Source organism: Lepidochelys kempii, chromosome 4 (genome assembly GCF_965140265.1).
Source record: "Lepidochelys kempii isolate rLepKem1 chromosome 4, rLepKem1.hap2, whole genome shotgun sequence".
NCBI lineage: Eukaryota > Metazoa > Chordata > Testudines > Cheloniidae > Lepidochelys > Lepidochelys kempii.
In genome coordinates, this window is record NC_133259.1 from 62873369 (window position 1) to 62897128 (window position 23760).

Consider the following 23760-nt stretch of genomic DNA (forward strand, 5'->3'; position numbering starts at 1 on the left):
TTTGCAGAGATTGTCAAGATAAAATATATTCAACTTACTCTAACATAAATAATCAAATGCTAAATGTGTATAGATAATATTAAAAGTACTCATTTCTGAAGTGTATGTATGTACTGTATAAGTGAGTGTGTATCTTTAAGAGTGAGACATAAACTCACAAAAACGAGGAAATTCTGGATTGCGCTGCCATTCTCCCAGAAAGCAAAGGATTTCTGAGGCTAGTACAGCAGCTTTAACCTGCTTTGTCTAGAAATTGCAATACAATGGTCCTCTGTGGAGATGCCAAGGAACAATAGGTGAATATATATATACATACAGTACCGTTCCATGTGTGCTGCAGTTTCCAGGAAATCATGGCCTGTTAGCCTCAGAATTGGTTAACAGGATGTACTTCTGTCTTTTTACTATATTAAGGTATTTCTCTTTTTTAATCAGGATGTAAAAAATTATCATTTTATTCCATAGAATATGCAGGTGATGAATTAAACAGGTAATGTAAATCAGAAATGAGTGTGTGTTAGAACAGAGATTGTTCTTTCTTCCTGTTAATAGTATGCAATTGCAAATTAATGCAAAGCAGTTCAGAATTGTATGCAGTGTGCTGTTTATCCAAGTTTCAGCTTCTGTCTGAGGATGTCTATTTTTATATATTACATCATCTCTGCTGCAGAACTTGTGTATCCATTGGGATTTGCCGTTCTTTCATTCCCCTTGGAAAGAGAGCTTGTACTGATGTCATAATTGGACGCATCTTTTGGTTGCATTTGGAAATTCAAAGTAGAGTGCTGTGTATCATGTCATACAGTGTTTCAGGCAATTTAGGTGTCAGTAATAATACTGCCAGTTTGGGTTCTGTTTTCAATTTGTGAATATTGACAATGCTCTGTTTGTAAACATGTAAAAACTTTCTCAAGAAAAATGTAGATTTACCACAATAAGGATGAGTTTTTATCATCATCTTATGAGGTGGATTTTTTTTTTTTACTATTGCAATGTATAATTTTGTCTAGCTGACATAGGGATATTGATGTAGCATTAAATGCTAGCTTTATCTTTAAAACTAAAATGTATGCTCACTTTTTCAACAGAAAAATCAAGTTCTCATGCATAACTCTGGTTTCCTAAGCTGATCATTCCCAATGAAAAAATAGCTAGAATTTCTGCTATTTATCTTTAGGTGCAAGGAATATTAAAATGTTTTAATTGCGATGTTTTCTTTTGTTGTTTTTAAACAGTTAGTATAGAATGTCTACCTTCAGGTTAAGGTTATACAGTATCAAACAATTAATACCTTGCAATTAATACCTTACATATCTGTTGGTATGTGGGGGTGGTCTATGTGTGGATAGACTTGGGTTTTTTTATATTGCTTGCACAGCTCTTTAAAATTTGCAGACTTTGTTAGGATGTCAACACCATTTAGATAAATAGAAAGGTAATAAATGTCTGGTCCTTTAATACTTGCTCTCTCTTTAAAAACTTTTAACAAGGGTGCCAATCCTTTTGAGTTATTTTGAATCTTCTTAACTTACCATTTTACAGAAAGAATTTACTTAAAACGGAAAAGTTCAAAGCTCTTATAAAATATTTGTTTTAATTAAGCATTTAAACTGAGCATCACTAACAAAATATACAATTAAAAATGCACAAGCCATCACATTTCAGAACAGTGTATTAGAGAACCTATTCCTCCTTCACCTGCTACCAAGATTTAGGACATTATCCACACTGCGGGAGGGCATTGCTGCAGCTATGTTGCTGTCATGCCATGACATAGCGGTTTTCCATTGCTGTAGTTAATCCAACTCCCCAAGCAACAATAGCTAAGGGTATGTCTTCACTACCCGCCGGATCGGCAGGCAGCGATCGATCCGGCGGGGATCTATTTATCGCGTCTAGTCTAGGCGCGATAAATCGACCCCCCCAAGTGCTCTCCCATTGACTCCTGTACTCCAGCACCGCAAGAGGCTCAGGTGGAGTCAACAGGGGAGTGGCAGCAGTTGACTCACCGTGGTGAAGACACCATGGTAAGTCGATATAAGTACGCCGACTTCAGCTACGTTATTCACATAGCTGAAGTTGCATAACTGAGATCGATTCCCTCCCTCCCACCCACCCAGTGTAGACCAGGGCTAAGTTAATGGAAGAATTATTTTGTCAACCTACCTATTTCCACACCCCTCCCTGACTGACATAGCTATGTCTGTCTTTGTGTGTCTAAGGGCTTGTGTTCGCTACCTGGGTAAGTCGACATAGCTTAGGTCAACTTACCCTCGGTGTCTTCACTGCATTGATGGGAGATGCTCTCTGGTCAATTTCTCTTACTCTTCTTGGAGAGCTGGAGTACTGGGGTCGACTGTAGAGTGCTCTGCTGTCAATTTAGCGGCTCTTCACTAGACGTGCTAAATCAAATCCCTGCTGCATCGATTGCAACAGCAATGATCTCCCCATAGTGAAGACCCAGCCCTAAGCTTTAAGTGTAGATCTTGGCTCAAGCTCAGCATATGATACTTCTCTTCCCAAGTTTCAAAGTTTTAACAGTGGTTGAGAACAGTGGCACTTTGCAGTTCTTGCAACTGTCAAATACTTCAGAGGAAAATCAGTATTCTCTAACTCTGTTTTGCCTACTTAGTATTAGCCCTAAATGGCAATACCTAAAGGGCGCAACGATGATTGGGGTCCTGTTTTGTTAGGTGCTGTGCAAACACATAGTGAGATGGTTCCTGAAGAAATCACAGTCTGAACAGGTAAGACACACACAAGGTAGAAGGTGAAACAGAAGCACAGAGAGGTGGTGTGACTAACCCAAGGTCAGGTAATAGATTAGTGTCTGAGCCAGGATCAAAACCTAGAACTCCAGCTCCCAATCTAATGCCCTGTCCAATACAGTGCACGGTCACAAGGATATTCCATGTATTTGGGCTAAATATGCCCTGTATTTCATGTGCTCCCTTGTATTTTTCAGGCTTTCTTGTTGTTATTCTGAAGGAATTATTTTAAAAGTTTATAAAAAATTAAACATAAGGAAATCCTTACAATCAGCTGCTTTGGTGTCGGTCGTCCAGAGCATGTCTGACTTGAAGTAATATAAAAGAAGTTGCCTAAGGTTTATTCAGGATGGATCCTTAAGGTTGTTGATAGCAGGATAGTTTATCATTTGTGATGTACTATTGCACAGTGAGAGTCGTTACAGAACATGAATAGGAATCAGATTAATTTTAGTGGGATATAGTTGCATCTCTTTTATTTAGAAGCTGTGTTTGATTAAAAGTGGTATTTAAGGGTGAATCACAGGTGTTCAAAAACACTTGTTTGTAAGATTCCAAAAGAGGAAATACAGCTGCTTAAACATGTAATTAGCATTGTATTTTAACCAAATTTTAAAATCCTTAGGATGTCTGCAACTCAGAGAGCTGCTTCCTCTGGTTGAGTGACATCACATCTACTTTTAAACATGGATACACATTCCGTTATAAACCTTTGTTTCCAAACAGTCTTAACTTGGTAAAATTTTGGGCAGAAATTCACGTCCACAAGTGCATATTTAGTGTAAGTGCTGAACAAAAATCAGTTGAACTATCTGAGTTATTTATCCATGAATAAAGATGTAAAGTAAAATTTTTGAGTGCCTAAGACTGTTTTGTAAATAAGATTTAGGTATTTTCAAAAAATTTACTTAATGTCCCCTTTAGGAGGGAAAAAAATCTTCAATCCACATATAGCTTTCAATGAAGAAATTGCCGTAGTGTAAAGAAATGGTTACAAACAGAAATGCTGAGATTGAAAACAAAGATGAAAATGTAGTACTGCAATATGCATGGTCAGCACATATTCAATTGCTTAAAACTTTATTTGTAAATCAAACTTCTACAAATATATTGCAGGCACTTGTTATCAGTGTGGATCAAGTGTATGACATGTATGAAGTTTGTAAACTTCACCCATGTGTATCAGAGCACTAATAACTTCTAACTTTTAAAAAGGCTATATGTATCTTGTACTACCACAAAATTAAAAATAATTGTCATGAATTTGTTGAAACTCATTTTAATCCATATCACTGAAGAGGGTTAAGATGACCACATAAAATGAATAAAATATGGATTTTAGTTGTCAATAGTAACTAATTGTAGTAGTATATTTGAGGAACTTACATTCATAGAATTTTTTTTTATTCATCTAGAAATTGTCTTTTTTCTGTCTAAACTTTCAGATAGATTCAGTACAATTTTAGTGCTGCTTGGCACAAAACCAGCACAACCAATTTTGCTGTCTTTATCAATGAACATAGTTGAGATATGAAAACTAGAGTATACTGGCTAAAAATTTGATAAAATGCCAATTTATATTTTTAATTTTTATTGTATCTCACTAGCTTTTTCACCTCCCCCAAGTTACCTAGTGAGTCTTGAAAGATCTGGAAATATCCATGACAGTAGATGAAAGATACTTAAAGTTAGCATACCTGACAATAAATAACAGAAAACAAAATGGCGTAGCATTAAAACTAGACTGTAACAATTTCTATATTTGGTAGGACTAAGATTTTACTTGATTTTTTTTTTCATGGATAGATTATAGATTTTGCAAAGTGTTTTAGTATTCTTTTAAATAAGTTAAAATGGTTAATGTAACGTAACTATATTTTGTTACTGATGTTTGAACCCATTGACCTTGTTACTGGAGGGGGCAATCCAGTGAAAGGTTGTCACCATTTGCCCTGCAACCCTGGGTACCTTTATAATGTTTTGCTGCTGAAGCTCCCTGCCTGGTACGCTCATAACCAGTCTGTGAGCATCTAGGTCACACCCTGAAGTGTCCGTGTGCTGGACAGCCCTGCTTCAGCAGCTCTCACCCTAGCAGCCTGTCTATAGCCCCACTCTTGCTTCCATCAGACTTGGCTACGACCAGCAAGGTGATTCCAACGCACACTCAGTCCTGAATTGTACCAAAACCGTGTGCTTTGCAATGTCCAGCCCTCTCTTGGATAGTTCAAGGAAATCATAAGATTAATGTGTTCCTCTAAAGACACAAAAGTGCATTACAGCTTGGTATTAACTTAAGTGGGGTAACTACTCCCTTCCATTTAAACACAGCACTGAGTTATTTGGGGTATGTAATAAGTGTTTCTAACATTTGAGTATGCCTTGTTGGATTTTGGATAAGAAGAGACGTCTGTAACTGAAACTATGTCCCATTTACTAAAATTTAGGGTAAGAGAGAAGGAAGGAAGACCAGAGAGAACAACTCTCTCTCCTTTTTCCATCTAATTCTGAAAGAAGGTTTTGGTAGCCCACAAGGTCATTTCCTCTCTGTCTTTGTAGTCTCAAATGGAAAGGTTCAAGTCTGAACTTTCTCAGAACCATCAGGCTCACAGTAATAAAGGAAGCCACCTTGTCTGGGTGATGAGCCTAGGGTACCCAGTGATTAACACACATACTCTGGTCTAAGGGAGCAGTGAAGAGCATAAATTGGCTAGAGTTCAGGGCAATCCACCTGGTCCTCAAAAATATCCTACCACTGTATCCTCGTGACAACAGTCAACAGAACAGCTGTGGTGTACATGAACAAGCAAGGAGGTACACAGCCATCCACTCTCAACAAGACAATTCTTATGCATGGGGTAGAGAAGAAGCTAAAATTCATTTGGGCACTTCCACATCTCTGGAGAACTCAGTTCCATAGCAGGTAGACAGAAGACCAGATGAGGACCCAGTGGAGTGGGTGTTCTATCCCATCCTCTTTCAAGCTAACAACATGGAGATTTGGGTCTCTATTACTGAGCCTTCTCACTTATCCTTCTGCCCAAAGAGGAATGCCACATTCTTTTCAAGACACACGAATTTATAATGTCCTCGATTAATCTTGGCCTCAGAGGGTCACGTATGCCTTCCCTCCCCTCCCCCCTCCACACCCTGTACTTTTTTCGCAGTTAGAAAGCAGGAGAAGGCACAGTAATTCTAGTGTTTTTATTTTGTCATTGAGATCCTTGTTTTCCAATCTGATTGATACACTCTTGTAGCTACTTTCTACCTACCAAGCTGAGAGAACCTGCTAAATAATGGGGTGACCTCATAGCCATCCAGACTCAATGAGACTCCAATTATCTGTTTGGATATGGAAAGGAGACAGTTAAAGCAACAAAGCTCTTCCTGCACAGTAATTACTGACATCCAGAAAATAGCCCTCCACTTCAGAATGAACTAGCCAAGGACAGATTTCGTAATAGGTGCCCAGAGCCTGCTCCTCTAAAGTTAGCCATTATATTAGAATTCCCTTAAGATGGACTAACCCTAGGGCTAAAGGACTACTGATATTTAAAAAAAAAAAAAAAAAGTGCTAGTATAGAGAAGCAATCTGCTTGTATGGTGGAAGAAAAAATATTGCGAAGAAACAGTTTCTTTTTCAGAGGGGTTATTATAAGGTAATGATTGAAGAGAAAATTATTTTTAAAACTCTAATTGTGTCTTTATGGCCAGATACATAAATCTAAAATTATTATTAATTTTTTTAGTGTTTAACAGTAATCATAAAAACAGTTCTATATTTCCTTTTAAACGAATAATGTTGTTAATATGCATTAAACTCCATCTAGATTTATGTAGATGGTAAAATTTTACTTTTATGGAAGCCGACTGTAAAATTAAAATCAGAATAGATGAAATTTTTAAATAAATGACTGAATGGCATCGCCTATATATCAAATATTAATGGCATATATTTTAGATAATCTTTTAAAATAAAAATTTAGACAGTGGAACCATGATATATGAGTTACAGGAGTGCAAAACAGTGAATGGAAAAAATGTCACTAGTGCAAAAACACATTTTGAATAAAGCATAATTAAAAATAAAGTGCAAGTGTTTTTGCATGCTGAGTCTTTGTGGCAAGGTTTTATCTAAAGTAGGTTTTTCCAGCTAAATTATAAATCCTGAAAATGGGGGAGACACACTCATTACAAGAGTGCCACAAGAAGTTCCACAGTTGCCTCATATTTCTGTTCCAAAGCAATTGTCAGCTGTCAGAAATGAAGACTTGATGATGGTTGTAGAATACTTTTCGTACGTTTGGCACCGTGCTGATGTTTTGAGGCATATGACATACAAAGGTAAGAATGTTTTCTTTACTAAAAACTGAGAGCTGAGTACACAAGGTGACAAATCGGTCTGTAATCAAAGGGAAGATTGGCAGACCACAATGCATCAAGCCCAGCTGAGGCACCAGTCTGACTGTACTCTGGCCTTGTCATTTATATTAAAGTTCCGGATTATAGATTCATCTGCAGTAATAGCTCAACAGAAGGGCATTTGTTCAAATGTTCTGTAACATTAGTAAATGGGTTATCAAAATAGCAGACATTACAATGCAGTAACTGTAGCTTTGGTGTTGCCAGGATATTAATTGGTTGCAATGAGCTTCATTAATTTAACAATGCCACTGCCTGTCTGTTTGTTTTAAAAGGTGAACTGTTGATATTTATCATGTTTAATCCTTTACGTTTTGGCTGAAGTAATAACATTTTAACAAGAAAAACTCTATGTGGTGAATTTGATAAGTAATTTGTTTAAGAGCGGGTTAGACAAACACCTGTCAGGAATAATAGATAATTAGTCCTGCCTTGAGTGTAGGGGACTGTAGATGACCTCAAGAGGTTCCTTCCAGTTCTGTGATTCTGTTTGTTCTTCTTTGAGTGATTGCTCATGTCGATTCCAAGTAGGAGTGTGTGCGCCGCATGCACAGTTGCCGGAAGGTTTCTCCCCTAGCGATATCCGTCAGGTCAGCTGTGGAGCCCCTCATGGCACCTTCATGGCGGTGTATTTAGGTTCTTGTCTACCCGCTGCCTCTTCAGTTCCTTCTTATCGCCAGTGACTGTTGTTGGAACAGCGCTCTCTTGCTAACAGCAAACGATCCCCTAGTGGACTTTTCCCCTGTTCTGACTCAGCTGGCACCGTTGACTCCGGCCTCACCGGGAGGTCCGTCGAGTCCGGTTCTAGTGGACTCCCTGGTGTGGGAGTGTCGGGAGGAGGACATAAATCTTCCACCTGTACTGGATGCCTTTAAGGAGGCTAGGGACCTCATAGCAGTGACTGTGCAGTCCCCCGCACCTGCAATGGCACCAGCACTGCAAAGAGGCACCATGCCCTCTAGGGGCAAGCTGACGATGATGAGACACTGCTCGCCCTCACCTTGGCACCGCTCCTCAGCACCGTTTCGCTACACACCGCTTTGATTGCTGAGGTTGGACTGGTAGGCCTTGTCGGACTCTGTGGTGGAGTCGTACGCCTCTGGGTGAAGCTGGCACTGCTCCTGGCACCGCCCGAGGCAGGAGGAAGGGCAGCCACTACCCATGATGTCCTGGCCTCCACAGTGGCAGGCACCAGCTCAATGGCCCTTCTGAACCCCGTGGGCATACCACCATGCCCAAGGGCCAGGGTCCAGATCCTTGTTGGGGGTTTCGGAGGCATGGATCCCTCCATCATCAACATCGGTAGCCCGGGATCCTCTGCTAGGGCAGGAGATGGGTACGCTGGTCGGCAGGGAGTCTGCTGTGGGACCCGGGGCCGGTACCGAGATAGGCCCAGGAACCAGGACCGCTCAGCATAAGGGGATCCCTGAGAACCAGTGGCAGGAAGACCTGGTGCCTCTGGGGGCATCTTCCACATCTTCCCTGGATAAAGTAGTGGTGGGCACTTCCATGGACAATAGGGCACACCAAGAGTTGCTCAGGAGGGTGGCTCAAAACTTAAGCATGCAGGTGGAGGAAGTCTCAGAGGAGACCGATATGACACTCTGGTCCCTGAAGGTCCTTTGAGGGTGGCTTTGCCCCTCATGAAGACTATCCATAACACCCCTAAGGTGTTGTGGCAAACACCCTTCTCTCTTCCCACCCCATGGCTAAAGAGGTAGAGAGGAAATACTCTGTGCCCTATAAGGGGTACAAGCACCTGCTTACTCATCCTCAGCCGGGTACTCTGGTAGTGGAGGCGGTCAACTAGAAAGAAAGGGAGGGACAACTGGGTCCGATTCCTACATCCAAAAAGGCGAAGAAGCTGGATCTCTTTGGTAGGAAGGTGTATTTTACCAGGGGACTCCGGCTTAATGTTGCCAACCAGCAGGCAGTCCTTAGCAGCTATAGCTATAATTGCTTGAACATGCTGTCCAAGTTTCAGGAACTTCTGGCGGACTCCTGCTTGGACTTTGCGGCTGTCCTGGAGGAGGGCAGAGTCATTGTGAGGATCTCCTTATGTGTCTCCCTGGACTCGGTGGACTCAGCAATCTGGATGATGGCAACTGTGATAGCTCCAGAGATGGAGCTAAAGGCTTTAAGTGTTGGGACTCCCACTCAAAGTCCAACACACTATCCAGGACTTGCCTTTTGACTGTTCAGGGCTTTTCTCGGAGCAAACAGACACTAGGCTCCACAGCCTGAAAGACTTGCAGGCAACCCTGAAGTCCCCTGGGGCTTCATATGCCAGCCCCCACAAAGAGAGCCTTTTAAGCCACAACCCACCGCTCACTTCTACTCAGCTCCTCCTAGGCAGGACTACAGCAGGAAGCAGTGCTGGAGTAATAGGCGGAGGCCCTCTGTCCTTCTCTAATCAGGACCAAGGCACAGCAAAGCAGCCCTCAGCCTCCAAACCAAACTTTTGAACATGCACCTGGGGCGATGCACCAGTTCAGTTCCTGGATCCTTCCCCTCCCTTTGTGAATCATCTATCCCATTTCTACCATGCCTGGGCTCAAATACTTCAGACCAGTGTGTCTTGAGCATGGTAGAATTGTGGTATTCTCTTCAATTCTATTTCCTCCTGCCTTCCCACCCACCCTTCTTTTCCCTCTTCAGGGACCCTTCTCATGAACAGCTTCTAGTTCAGGAGGAGCAAACGCTCCGATAACTCAGGGCAGTAGAGGTGGTCCCTCTGGAGTTCTTCTCCCAGTATTTCCTAATCTCAAAGGCCAAGGGTGGGCTCAGGCCTATTTTATACCGGCGAAACCTAAACAGACTCACAAAGAAGTTGAAGTTCCGCATGGTCTCCCTGGCTTCCATTATTCCTTCCCTGGATCCGGGGGACTGGTACGCCACCCTCGACTTGACAGACACGTACTTTCATGTGTCCATAATCCCATCCCACGGATGGTTCCTAGGTTTCGTGGTCAACAACATCCACTATCAGTTTACTGTCCTCCCCTTAGGCCTCTCGGCAGCCCCTCGGGTGTTCACTAAGTGCATGGCAGTTGTGGCAGCCTTCCTGCGGAAGCAGCAAAGGCAAGTATTTCCATACCTAGATGACTGGCTAATCAAGGGCCGCTCCCAGGCCCAAGTGGAGGCCCACATGAGCCTGGTGTGGACAATGTTCCACAGGCTCAGCCTTATTTTGAACTTGACAGTGTCAACCACAACTCCCACTCAAAGAATAAAGTTCCCCGGAGCTCTCCTAGACTCCAGTCAGGCCAGGGAATTCCTCCTGGAATTTCGCTTCCTCGCCATGGGTGCTATCATAGAGGATCTCAGAAGGTAACCTACCTTTCATAACTGAGGTTCTTTGAGGTGCGTTGCTCATATCCATTCCAAGACCCACCTGCCTCCCTTCTGTTGGAGTATCTGCTAAGAAGGAGCAGAAGAGACAGAAGATAAGCAGGGACATATATACACCACCATGAAGGCGTGACTCCAGGGGGCTCCCCAGCTGACCTGACGGGTACCACTAGGGGAAAAACCTTCTGGCCACTGTGCATGCAGTGCACACACACCTACTGGGATTGGACATGAGTAACACATCTTAAAGAACAACAGTTACAAAAGGTAGGTAACTGTTTTTTCAGTGAAGTTTTCTGAGTGTTTAGAGAAAAGTTGTGGGTAAATTTGAAGTAGTCCCACAGGTGTTTGTGAATTCTAAATCCACTGCAGCATGTTAGAGGAAAAGGCGCTGTGTGTAGAGCCCTACAAGGATACAAAATGTGTATCCACAGCCTATCTGTGATCTGCAAATATGGTCCGCAGATATAAAGCGAATAGCTGCTGATTTGCAGGGCTCCTAGATATAAAATTTGGATCCACATCCCTCCACAATCTGCAAACATGGTCCATGGATATGAATATCTGCAGCTATAAAGCGGATAGCCGCAGATTTGCAGGGCTCTACTTGTGTGGTATATGAGGCCTTTAAACTTATTCCTTATTGCAGCATTCAGAGCAAATTTCTCCCCCCCCCCCGCTCTTTTTACACCTATCAGCCATATCCCAGGAGACAAATTATTGGGGAGGGCTAGGAGGGAGAGAGAAAAATGATATAGAAGTAGTTTGACATTCCTGTGTGCACGAGGAAATTTGTGTCCAACAACACTGAGTTTTTTAAAACATTAGTTTTTAGACTTGTCCTTTTCCTTTCACTGTATTAAAGAGGAAATGTTCCCATGCATTCATTTAAGATGATGTACTGCTGTTGCTTCTGGTGTTCTGCAGGTTTTCAGAATGGGTGAAAAGGATAAAACCAGGTATCTTGTTAAAGGGTTATTCTGTTTCTAGATTCAGAAAATTTAGTGTGTTGCTAATGTATGCTCCTAGCTAACAAGTCTCCTTTTCTTTCCACCCATACCCTCATTGCATATTGTCCCTGGCCTTGTTTGCCATTCTTTTCACTCATCTCTTTCAAATTTCTCTGCAAAACACAATTTTTCTAGGAGGACTGTAAAACTCTAGTCCTCCTTATGGAAAACTTGGGTTGGATGACTAAGACTCATAACTACCTTATGACCAACTAAAACGCTAAGAGCTAAACTTGGCTTGAATATTGCTTTTCGCTCCCTTTCATCTTTAGCCATAATTTGAATATTGTTATTAAAGCAAAGTTGCATTTTACTTAACTGTTCATAATTATCTAAGATAGGATACTTTCCAGGGTATCTGAACTTTTTAGAGGTCCTTAAATGAATTCCAATTATATTTGAAATAGGATTTAAAACTTATAAAATGTTGGTCAGATTTCTGCCTTACTCATTTTATGTAAAGTGTAACGGGATTTTAATTACTTTGTTAAAAACAATTGTAGATAAAATTACTCCATATGAAGATGCTTTGATGTTCAGGAGATGGGGTTGGGGGAGGGAGAGAAAGAAACAAGAGGCTTGATATCTTATGTTTTTATACATGTTAAGCAACAAAGTAACTGCCAAAGATAGTTAAAAGCCCTGCACATGAAACAGTAAACAACTGTTTTATTAGTTTAAGTTACAGCAAGGGCGGTGGCACAGGCTTTGTCAAATTTAAGAGACAGTCTTATTGGGTTTGCGATTCATAAAAGTGTTAGCTACTGAAACTGCTTCAGCAACTAAGTGTCAGTTTGGCTAGGTTTTTATGTTTCCCATCCTTCTATAAAGTCAGTGCTTTATTTTCTCATGTGAGAGAGGAGATTTGCTGTTGGTAACCAGGTAATTTTCAGTAATTAAGATGGAGGGGGGTGGTATGGTTGTCTGAGAATTCCCTGCCTTTCTCCCACCCTTCTAACTTTTTTGTTCCGTTCATATTTTCCTGTTTCTCTCAAGGGTTTTACCACAGATGGCTAGGCTGGACTCCCTTTGAGGACCATCAGTTTTGCTGCTGAGTCAAATAATAAAGTACCATGTATGTGTACAGTTTAATATATAACAAGCTGCGGTGATTGGTGCACTGTTTCCTCACCTAGGCATGAAATGTTTTGCCTTGGCAGAACTCCCATCACCTACTAGCCAGGAGTTGAAACACCAAACTCACGTTAGTGCTTGGCACTAACCACAAGGCCACCAAGCCAAACTAAAAGCATTTTTTAATTACTTTGACGAGAAGTAATATTTTTGCTTTACTTCATAATCTTGTTTTACTTTTTATAAGTTTCATGAATTGGATAATTTACAGTATCAGTGGGCAGAACTTCATTTACAACTGCCCATGCTCGGCATTTGCAAGAATGAAACTTAAATTTAACATTTTAAAATTCTTAGTCAATTATTGAAGAATGTTAAGGTCATTTACAAATTACTATAAATACCCACACTTTTTCCCTTTGCAGAAATTTGTTTATAAAATAGAGTTGTATCAAGAAGAACTTACATAATTCAGCTTTAAAAGAATAGCTTTTAGCATGTATTAGAAAATCAAGGAGATGTGTGCTGTATTAAATGGGCCCATAAAGGTAAATATATTCCCTTTAAAAACGGCCTGATATTAAATAAATTTTTCCCTAAAATAATGTTCTAAAAATAGACTGTGGCTCTTAGTTGCCTCAGAATCCTTCTTTATTAAACTTAATTTTTACTAAATGTCTAGCCTAATTTGCCAACAATCAGCGTCAGTACAGAAAATTATCACTATGTAGCAAGTTAGACGAATTAACATAGGGTGAGTTATTTTGGTGGAGACAGCTGTAGAGTACATGTTAATATTTTTCAGGATTCATCTTTCATGTGTGTTTATGCATGTTTAATAGCTTTTAGCTTCATAGACTGCATATTGATATATATTTTTTACAATAGCAGCAGCAAAAAAGTTCTTGTTTAGTTCATCAATGGTGGTCTCTGATTTAAGGAATCTACTGTAAATATGTAGCATAGATCAAATTCTAGCAACATGACAGCTTAATGGCCGAGTAGCAGGTTCTGTTTGTTGGCAATGGCTCGGTCTCCACTGTCATCAGTTTGTGACCCTCCAAAAATTTGTGTTGTACACAGATGACATTTATTTTATTGCTTGAGTATTTTCCCTGTTGCATTATAGCTTGTCTGTAGCATGATGCTGCAGATATAAAACTGGAAGTAATGTGTTTTCTATGGGAGTGTCTGGGTAAATTGCTCCATTTTAAAATGTAATTTTCATGCACCATGTACATGACTGAAACTGTCAAAGTTAGTCTTTTTATATCTCCTGGATTGTTCACTCCATTGTTTTAATGGAAATTACTCAATCTCCATATAGAAGTATAATCTGTTTTCAAAAATATGGTTGTTGGTATTTGTGAAAATTCAGAATCTTACCTATACCAGTCCAAAGACATTTGGAGTTGGAGTAGTGTTTAAACGGTTCAAAATCCATGAATGTTTGTCAAGTGTGCTGTTTATAAATACTCGACAGAGATGTTTTACAGCTTTGCAGCAATTTTATGTTTGGGTGAGTGAAGGAGAAGGTGTTGTCTAACACATTTCTTTATCTTCACCTGGGTGAAAAATCCTATTTAGTCTAGAGCTTGTGTTGAAGTAAGTCTTGCTCCTTATTCCCTCCCTGTCTTCAGTTACACTCTTTTGGAGCGAGCACTCAGTGGATTCCTTCCCTCTGGGACTTGCTTGACCTACAGAAGCTGATATAATACAGGCAAGAGCTTGTTACTTTATCTGACTTGTCCATTTCTACCTTAATGAGTGAAATGGTTTAAGTATTTGAGGGGGTGAGCCGCAAGGAATGTGTCTTCCATTTGAGTCGAAATTTCCGTGTATAGAGGGAAAGGGAGGGAGAGAGAGAGAGAAATCAACTTACATCACTGGAACTGCATTGAGAGTGCCTGTCTGTGCAGGTTAAGAGACAGACTACAGTGTCTTTGCTTTCTGGAGGAAGCAGCAATGCCGTTTGTATCCTAAGAGGAATTTTTTATTTAGAAAAGGAAGCATTCTTTCTACCCAGGAAATGGCTTTCCTTGTGCGTTGCTATGCCAACTGCCTGCAGCCATGGTCTTCCAAAGTAAGCACAATAACGTAATTATATTGGCATATTACATTCAGACTCGTGATTCTCTAGGTTTTTGTGTGTGTAACTGTGTTGTATTTCTGTTACTGACTCTCGGTAGTAGACATGCTTGCCTTGAGTCTGAGGGTCAGACATCATGAAATTAAATGTCCATCAATGTCATGCTGCTAAGATTAATTGTGCAAACTTGGTTAGTTGAGTGGAACAGAGATCACTGGTCACCACTCTGTCAGCTTCATTAGCAGCCAGGGAGGAGGTCCCTATGCACATGCTCTGTCCTGATTTTTGGGGGTGTGCTGTGTAGGGGTGTGTGTGTGATTGTAAATGAAACAGGTTTATTAACCATGCTTGACTGAATGCTGGAGGCTGGTTCTAACAACCTGACTAATATAATACTGTATTAAGCCTTTTTGAGGGAGTCTCTGTGCAGTCAGCCATTTTAGCTTTTTTTTTTCCTCCTTTTTCTTTTCCTCCCATTCTTCAGTCTCAGGGAATGATCTTGTTCACTTGGAAGAATGCTGGATGTTTAGGGCTTCATCAGACTCCCTACATCCTGGCACGCTTAGACTTTCAGTGTTACAAAAATGGAGACGAACGCTGTTGTTTGGATTGCTTTTCTGTATTACAAGTGTGAGAGGTTTTTTGAGCTTAGTGGTAGTGACACTTTAAGCTCCAGCTTGGTTCCTCTCCCCCTTCTTTTTGTAATTTAATGCTATAGAGGGTGACTTTCCATCCATGAAAAATTGGTACATGATGTGTAAATTCAGTTCAGCATATGTTTCTTCATTATGAAACCACTAGCGATCCCAGCTAACCATGGAGTTATGGGCCAGCAGGAGAAACATTCAGTAAGTATTGCAAATTCTGTTTGTTCTATCAATAACCTGTCACAGTTAACTGCTTTTAAATTGGAGCTGCTTCTTTTATTGCTGATCTGCTTTAATGATGGTAGTTTTAATGGTGGTATTCAGGGGAAAAAAAAGTTGCACCTGTGACAATATTAAAATTTTTATTAAATGGTTGTATTTCATACTTTTTAGAAAAGACATAAATCACTTGATTCTTTTAAATTGTTTTTTATTTTAAATGAAAAAATGTTAAGACAGTTGTCTTGGTTGCGGCTTATAAGCATTCTATTTCAACTTTTCACTTGTGTATTTCATAACTTTTCAAAAGCATACATCAGGTGTATACTGAGTGACCTATATTTTAGGAGATTGTGGGGGTAAGCTTGATCAGTAGTGTGTGGTGCTAGAATGTGATAGCTTTCTAGCATGGGAGGATGCGTTAGTAACTAGTTTGGTTATATGTCTAATATGGTCATCCCACTAATTGCTTAAAAATGTAAAACCATTGGTGAAAATTCAGAATAATTTAGAGTGAACAAAAGCTATAAGTACTGGTGCTTTATAATTGATCCCATGAGTCAGCTACACTTTTGCCATGCTGTAATCCCATCGGCAACCACTCTTTGTTGTTTGTGAGAACAGCAACTCTTACGAGTCTGAGTCTCGGGTGTCAAAAAATGTGAGTTGGTAGACTGTTCTTATAAAAGAAAAACCTTGGAAACTTTAATTCATTTTCTAACAGTTAATGCTGTTACTTAATACACACAGCTTTATCAGTTTATGCAGTACAATTTTCAGTCTCTTCAGTAATTTAGAAAGGTTTTTACAGATAGTGTGAACGTGTATAGACATACATGTGTATGTAATATAGTAGAATATACAGTACACAGAAGTGGTGTACTGTGTATGAGACCCATTTAGAGATGAAAAGTCCTGGAAGGATGTGATGGGAGGAACTTTATATGGAAATATTTTATTCATACATTCAATGTAGGTAAGATGCAGTGACTTTTAATTTCTGCTTTTCTAAGCATTTCATCTAGAAATGCCTCACAAAAAGTTGCATAGACTTCCGTAAAGTATGTAGCAGACATAGTGTGGAACCTCCTATTGAAAACTATATTGGTTCATGCTGTTAAGCTTGAGTGTAATTAATTTAATGGTCTTGTTTCATTCTCCTTATAAAGGAGTTCACATTACCAAACTCTTGGCTGTTCATGGTGCGCTAAAGAGTTTGATACTAATGAAAAGATTGAAATATCATGGAGACTAAGCTACTTCTCCCTCTTAAATAAATTCTACCAGGCCTGATTGAGGATGTTTGTAAGATTACAAATTGAATTGAAAATGATAACGTTGTGTTTGGTGCTGGTGTTCACTCAGTTTTCATCTTCATTAGTCTCCTTGTTCCTCCCACTTCTCCCTCTAAGAATGTTCTTTCAAGGCTCTAAATATGCTGTAGAAATAGAGTAAGAGTCTAAAGAAAATGCAGTCATTACTTGTGGGTGGCGGGGAAAAAAAGCATGAACTTGTTATTCTACAGATCAAAATTTTTATAAATTGTGCCTCTCATAATCTAATATTGTTATTTCAAATTAATGTAATCACATGGATTAAGAATTTCACTGTAAGGAATATATTCTAGATAATTTTTAAAATTGAAAATAGGAGTGAGAAATTAAACCCTCAAATGATACCTTGATAAATCAGATTCTAACAAGATCACAATATGCATGTAAAATTAGAAGAATCATATATCGTGAGATAATCCTAGTGCAAGGTTATATATATATTTTGTATTAACAAAAGCATTAGTTAAAATGAAAGCCTTGATGTAAGCTTAAGTCTTTGTCACATGTTCATAACATGAACATTTCTTCTTTGGGTTGAAACTTTCCATGATTGTTCTCAGCTCAGAGGTGATTTCACTGGAAAACAGGAGGGAAAATCTCAAAACTGGTTAATGAGCTATTGGTGGGGGGAAGAACTTCAAAGTTTCAAGATACACATTTTTTTCTTGGTATTATAAAAAAAATGCACATAATTTTTATTGGTAGGCGACAGGATCTGAGAGTAAAATAAATATGAAAATGTTCTGATTTGAAAAATCACTGCTGAGCAGGCCCTGTTAGCATATGCCAAAATTTTATGTCATATTAAAGAAGCCCTATCCCCTTTGTGACATCCTAGGGTACTCTTTCCCAGCTTGACCTGCACAAACAATTTGCAAGTGGCAGAGTGCAAGTGTCTCATCGATTCACAGGATTTAGCTCTGTGTGTAAGAATTTAAATTAGGGTATGTCTGTACTGCATTTTAAAAGCCGAGGCAGCAAGTCTCAGAGTCCAGATCTACAGCCTCAGGCTCACGCTATGGTGCTAAAGGTAACTGTAGACATTTGGACTTGGGCTCCAACTTGCTGCTGCTGGTTTTAAAACAGTGTATACCCTTAGTTCCTACCATTATAGTTACTTCTTTTCCAGATGTATTGTTGCTCTGTTAGCCCACTGCTGCAGAAAAATGTCTTAATACCGAAATTAATAGAAAACACAAAGCTTCAAATTTATCACTTCTGCCACAGTGAGTTATTAGAGAGGGTGATGTAATATTTTTTATTGGACCAACTTCTGTTGGTGAGAGAGACAAGCTTTTGAGCTACACAGAGCTCTTCTTCAAGTTTGGATGTCTACACAGCAATTAGACACCTGCAGTATGCCAGCTGACTCTGGCTAAGGGGCCTTTTAATTGCAGTGTAGACTTCTGGGTTTAGGCTGGAGCCCTGGCTCTAGGACCTGTGAGGTGGGGACAGTCGCTAAGCTCTGGCTGCAGCCTGAGCCCGGTAGTTGTATACTGCAGTGAAATAGCCCCACAGTCTAAGCCCCAGGAGCCCGAGTCAGCTGTCACGGGCCAACTGCAGTTTTTCTTTGCAGTGTAGCTATACGCCAAGTGTTACAGTTAAATGCAAGGTGGAACAGATTGTTCAGCATAAGTAGTTAGCACATACTCTAAGGGACCATTGCAGGTAGGGTGGCCCAGTAGCACCTCTGCAGTCATAGAACAAAAAAAAAGGGGGGTAGCAGGTTACAGAATGTGGCAATAAGTCATAAATTCAGTGTGTCTATTCAGTCCATGATTTTTAGTGTCTATCAGAGTTATGAATTCCATCTTGCAGGCTCACCTTTTGAAAGTGTTGTGCAGGTTTTACATTTCTGAAGAAGAGCGCTGTGTGGCTCAAAACGTTGTTCTCTCTCTTTCACCAACAGAAATTGGGTCTCTTTAATATTCTGGGGCTCACACTGCTACAACTACACTGGATACATCAGTGAGTTATGAAAATTAATCCCTAGAACTAATCAAAATTAGGTGTGTACTACAAAGTCTGGTTCAGGTCACTTAAATTCTAGAATCCATGGGCCTTTTATGTGTCTTGTTTTCTTTTTAAAAGTCAAGGAAATGCAAACCAATATTAATAATAATACAATAATAATAATTCAGTGTTAAGATTATGTATTTAAACAAAAAGTCAAGGGATGCAAATGTTAAGGTTCTCATATAATGCTCATTTATCCATGCTGCCTCCATATTGTATTTTGGAAATTAGTTACACATCTACTGTTAAACATAGTTTATGTAAATATATACAGCATGTACAATGTGAGTGATTTAAATGTCACTTTGAGAACCTTATCTTTTCCCTGTCTTGTTTTTTGTTTAACTATGGAATGTTAACACTTTATTAACTAAGTTCAAAAAGCCCATTCCTATCTTCCTCTGAAAACTGGGGTATGAAATAACCATTATATTTATACACTATTGTTCATGCATGATGACTAACTCATGAATTGCAGGATACACTGGAGTTGTGTGCACAATAGTGGATAAAAGTTATTGCTTTGAAATACAATGTTGTAATGAAGGGCATGTTTCACTGGCAGATTAGCTCAATTGTTTTCTCCTTGTGTGATTGTGTAGCCATTGCAGTCATATGAGGTGCATGGTATAAACTGGTGGGGCTACTGGCAGAGTGTTGTGAGGTCCTCAGCTCTGCATCTGACTCACCTCATTCTTTTGGTCCACCGGAGCGTGGATTTGATAATCCTAATATGGGGTATTATGGGTTATTTTTACAGGAATGAGAGTGAGCTATTGAGTCAGGAGATGAAAAGAGTCTTTTAGTCAGCGTTGTGTCAATTGAGAATTTTTATTTCCTATTTTAATTTTGTACATTCTTTTAAGACTATTGATTAGCACATATATTAATCAGATTTAAACACAAAACTGTGCAGAGGAAATGAAAACCTTTCTTTTTAATGCTAGAGGAGAAATGGCTATTCATACATTCACTTTTCTGGAAACAAGATGTATGTAATACATGAGTGATGTAGTATGAGATGGAGAGGAGAGGACAAGAATTGCAGTATAATCATGTGATCACATGGATTAGCTATTACCTGAACATTAAAAAAGTTCAGGAAAGTCCACTGTTGTTTTCTGCTGCACAGTGTAGCTATCGCTGTTGGTTGATATTTGCTCATCTCAATGAAATATGCATTGGGGCTTGCTGTGGATATTTTTGTGTATTTAACATCTCTTATTTACCACCAAAAACTGAACAATGCATCCAGATTGGATGGTCCCATCCACTTATTCTTATCCATCTCTTATATTCACTTTGAAATAGTCTCTCTCTTAAGGCCAATGAAATAAGTCTTGGATTTAGCTAGTGATTGGTTTCCTCCTCTACATTCCTGGGAGACAGCAGGGGGTTATTGAAAGCCCATGGTAGATTGTCTCCTTGCACTCAGTTCTGGTGTCTAGCTCTAACCCTGGCCTGGTGCAGCAATTAACAGGGAAGGTTTGGCTTTGCCCCTGTAGCCCTGGGCTGGAGCATGCTCATGTGCTCTGTCATGGTGGCACATGTGCAGTCTGGTCAACATTAGGAGCTGTGGGAGTCTGAAGCATTCTCAGTGAGGATGGAATCTTGGAATTTTAGTTGCGAAAATCCAGGTCTCTACTGAACATATGCAAACTGCAATTTTTTTTGAAAAGCTTATGACGTGATTTTACAAAGGTTTATAACTTGGCTAAATGCGGGTGGGTTTTTACAAGGACAACAATGGGCACATCTCTGACATAAAGGCCATCCCTTGCCAAGTTTCACATTCCTGATTCAGAGCATTGGAGATGTAAGAGCTTTCTAAGTACAAAGTCATCAGAATTTTTTAACATGGGCAAAACAATGTATTTTTCCCTAGCCTCTTTCTTGGAAATGGCTGAACTTTTTTGACTGAATTTCCAAAAAAATTCAGTCTGAGACAGATGTCGCATTTCAGGCAAAATGGTTAAAAGTTTGGCAAAGATATAAGCAACTAAAAACAGTCTTATAATGGGAAGCGTTGGACTACCTTAATAATAAGCGGTGCTACCAGCCAGTCTTATAATATCATAGATGGCCAATCCAGTGGTGGTAAGTGCTCCTAAGCAGTCAGGTTTATAAAACTGCACAGTGGATTAGATATTTTCACATCTTTCCCACACAGTGACTACTGTACATATATATTTCAGTATTCAGAATGTAGAAATGGGACTACATGGGAAGTCCACCTAGTCTAGTATACTGTCTTAGAGGCTGACTCTGGATGGTTAATAAGTTGTAGAAACATCGGGCCTAAGTTTACAGTAGAACCTCAGAGATACGAATATCAGAGTTACGAACGGACTGGCCAACCACACATCTCATTTGGAACTGGAAGTATGTGATCAGGCAGCCACAGAGATGGGGGAGCCAATACAGTACAGTACTGTATTAAATGTAAACTACTAAAAAAAAATCAAGGGAAAATTAAAAAAAAATTTTTTTTTGACAAGATAAGGAAAATTTCTGGGCTTGTTTCATATAAATTAAGATGATTAAAAGCAGCAGTTTTCTTCTGCATAGTCAAGTTTCAAAGCTGTATTAAGTCAATGTTCAGTTGTAAACTTTTGAAAACAGCCATAGCGTTTTATTCGGAGTCATGAACAACTGCCATTCCTGAGGTGTTCATAACTCTGAGGTTCTACTATTCTTGCAAATACAGGTGAAGTTGATCTGAGCTGCAGGTGCTCATCCCCTCTGAAAATTGCCTATGTAATTACCTATCTTAATTTGCTTCTGTTGCACAGGTTAATAAGGACAAAAGCAGATCACAAGCCCAAGTGCAAAAAATAAATGAAGTTTTGTGCTTTTTAAAAAAAAAAGTACAGGATAAATAAGTACCAGCAAATAAAACTGGCAGTTAAAGACTATGTACTTGAAGCAGCAGAATGTCTGTTAGAGATGAGAGCAGCCACTAGTCAGCTGAAGTCTTGTGTCTCAGTTTCTAATTATTCATTTTCCCACATGTCAAAAGGTTTGTACTCTTCGTATACTGTATATCATGTTGCATCATTGTTACATCTGAAAAATCATAACTCTGATCTTACTGGGCATGTGAATTGGTTTCAGAATCAGTGACGTGATGAACTGCAGTATATCAAAATGTAGTATAGCTCATAATTTGACAAATTATCCATTGAGGAACCATATTTATGAGTTATAAACTTGGATTGGTTAAATATCTATACTATATTAACCTCATCTCTGTCATTCCTGGATTATACATTGGAAATTCTTAAATCCAAATTCGTTAATGTTCGTCAAAGAGAAGTGATTATCAGGAAAGAAATCAGTATGTGTTCTGCAATAAATATTTTCTTAACTAGAACATTATAAGGCAATAAATTGTAACACGAACCCCTTAGTATAAGGAATGTTCATTGTCAGCTTTTTCACTAATTTTACTGAAGGTGCTGGAACCTAGCTTCTCATAATAAGCATTTAATAGGCTGGTTATATCAGACTCCTATAACTAAGTTTCTCAGGATATCAGAATTCTTTAATAAAGCCTATGAGGATTTTAAGTTTTTGATTCCCCAGGTAGTGCTGTAGAAAATAAGGTATAGGTAAAATGCTTACTCTGTAAAACATAATAAATGAAGCCTTTCTGTGAATTTCTCAGGAATCTGTTTTTCAGTTTGGAGATGTTGCAGTTAGTGGGAGTAATGTTACACAGTTTTTCTGGATTTTGTGCAGCTTAGAAGCTTATAATGCATTTAAGTGTGCTGAAACACAAATTGTTGCCAGAATTCATTATCTACAAGTATTTGATGACAAGTCTAAGATACTTTGTGTTGAACAGAGTCAACGTTAAGTGTTTTAGAAGAGAAAATTGGGAAACATGAATATTTCAGGATTTAGCCGTGATGAAAATATCTTGCACCTGACACATTTCACTTTGTAGAATTAATGAAAAAATATTGGTCACTAGTGTGATGATACATTTTGTATTACAAAGATCTACACAGATGATCTCCAGCATATGAACCTGGTAATGCATCGTCTTGACCCTATCTTGAAACTAAAGCATCTTTTTGTAAACCATCAATGTTTTCTTTCTTGCAACAAAAGTATTAAGTGACCTACAACACCAGACTGTATTAGTACTCAGTGACCAGTTGTAACCTTTATTGTGCTGCTCATTGTGTCCAACAGTATATAATTGTGTAGATTTGGGCTGCACTGCTTTGGTTGCGGAGAAAACATTTGAGAGGACAAATGTCAGGGTTTTTTTAACTGAGTTTAGACCACTGACGTTCAATAAGTTATCAGAGATGGTAGAAGCACTTCGTCCTGTCACCTCCTCTTTGGATTCATGTCCTTGACTAGAGAGAACCAGTAGAGAAGGGGACTGGGTCCACGTCTGGTGGAGATTCAGTGCCTTCATTAAGGAGGGCTGGCTTCTCTTGAGGAAGCTGTTTTGTGTCTGGCTCAAGAAACCAATGCTTGATATTAACAATACAAGTAACTATCTGCCAGTATCACATGTTTGTGTTTGGTTAAGATCACAGAGGAAATTATTCTGAAGTACCAAGTTGATCTCCTTGACTCTTGTCAGTCTAATTACAGAAAGTGCACTTTCAGCACTTGTAGACTATCCTTCTGGTAACGGATAATAAACAGCAGACATACTCAGTCAAAGATTTGGATATAATCTCTGACATTTCTTGCACTCAATCTATATCCTCGGTTTCATGTCTGAAGTCTCACCCAGCTTGCTCTTTTCCAAGCTCCAGTCTCTGTGGGCACTGCATAAGCCACTTGGACACACAACTGAGTTGGATTTAC

General features: G+C 39.3%; 1 protein-coding gene across 13 annotated transcripts in view; it reads left to right on the forward strand.

The window, feature by feature from the left end:
- The window catches only part of RAPGEF2 (Rap guanine nucleotide exchange factor 2), a 307277-nt gene that overhangs the window by 180885 nt on the left and 102632 nt on the right, over nt 1–23760 (forward strand). Inside the window, exon 1 of one of the 13 annotated variants that reach the window (XM_073341486.1) lies at nt 14992–15559. The exons of 10 other annotated variants lie outside the window; for them this stretch is intronic. In XM_073341486.1, the coding sequence (XP_073197587.1) occupies nt 15500–15559 (60 nt within the window). In that variant the 5' untranslated portion in view covers nt 14992–15499. Of the gene's footprint in view, nt 1–14991; nt 15560–23760 lie in introns of those variants that run through there. 2 more of the 13 variants (XM_073341487.1, XM_073341488.1) reach the window with 2 other exon arrangements.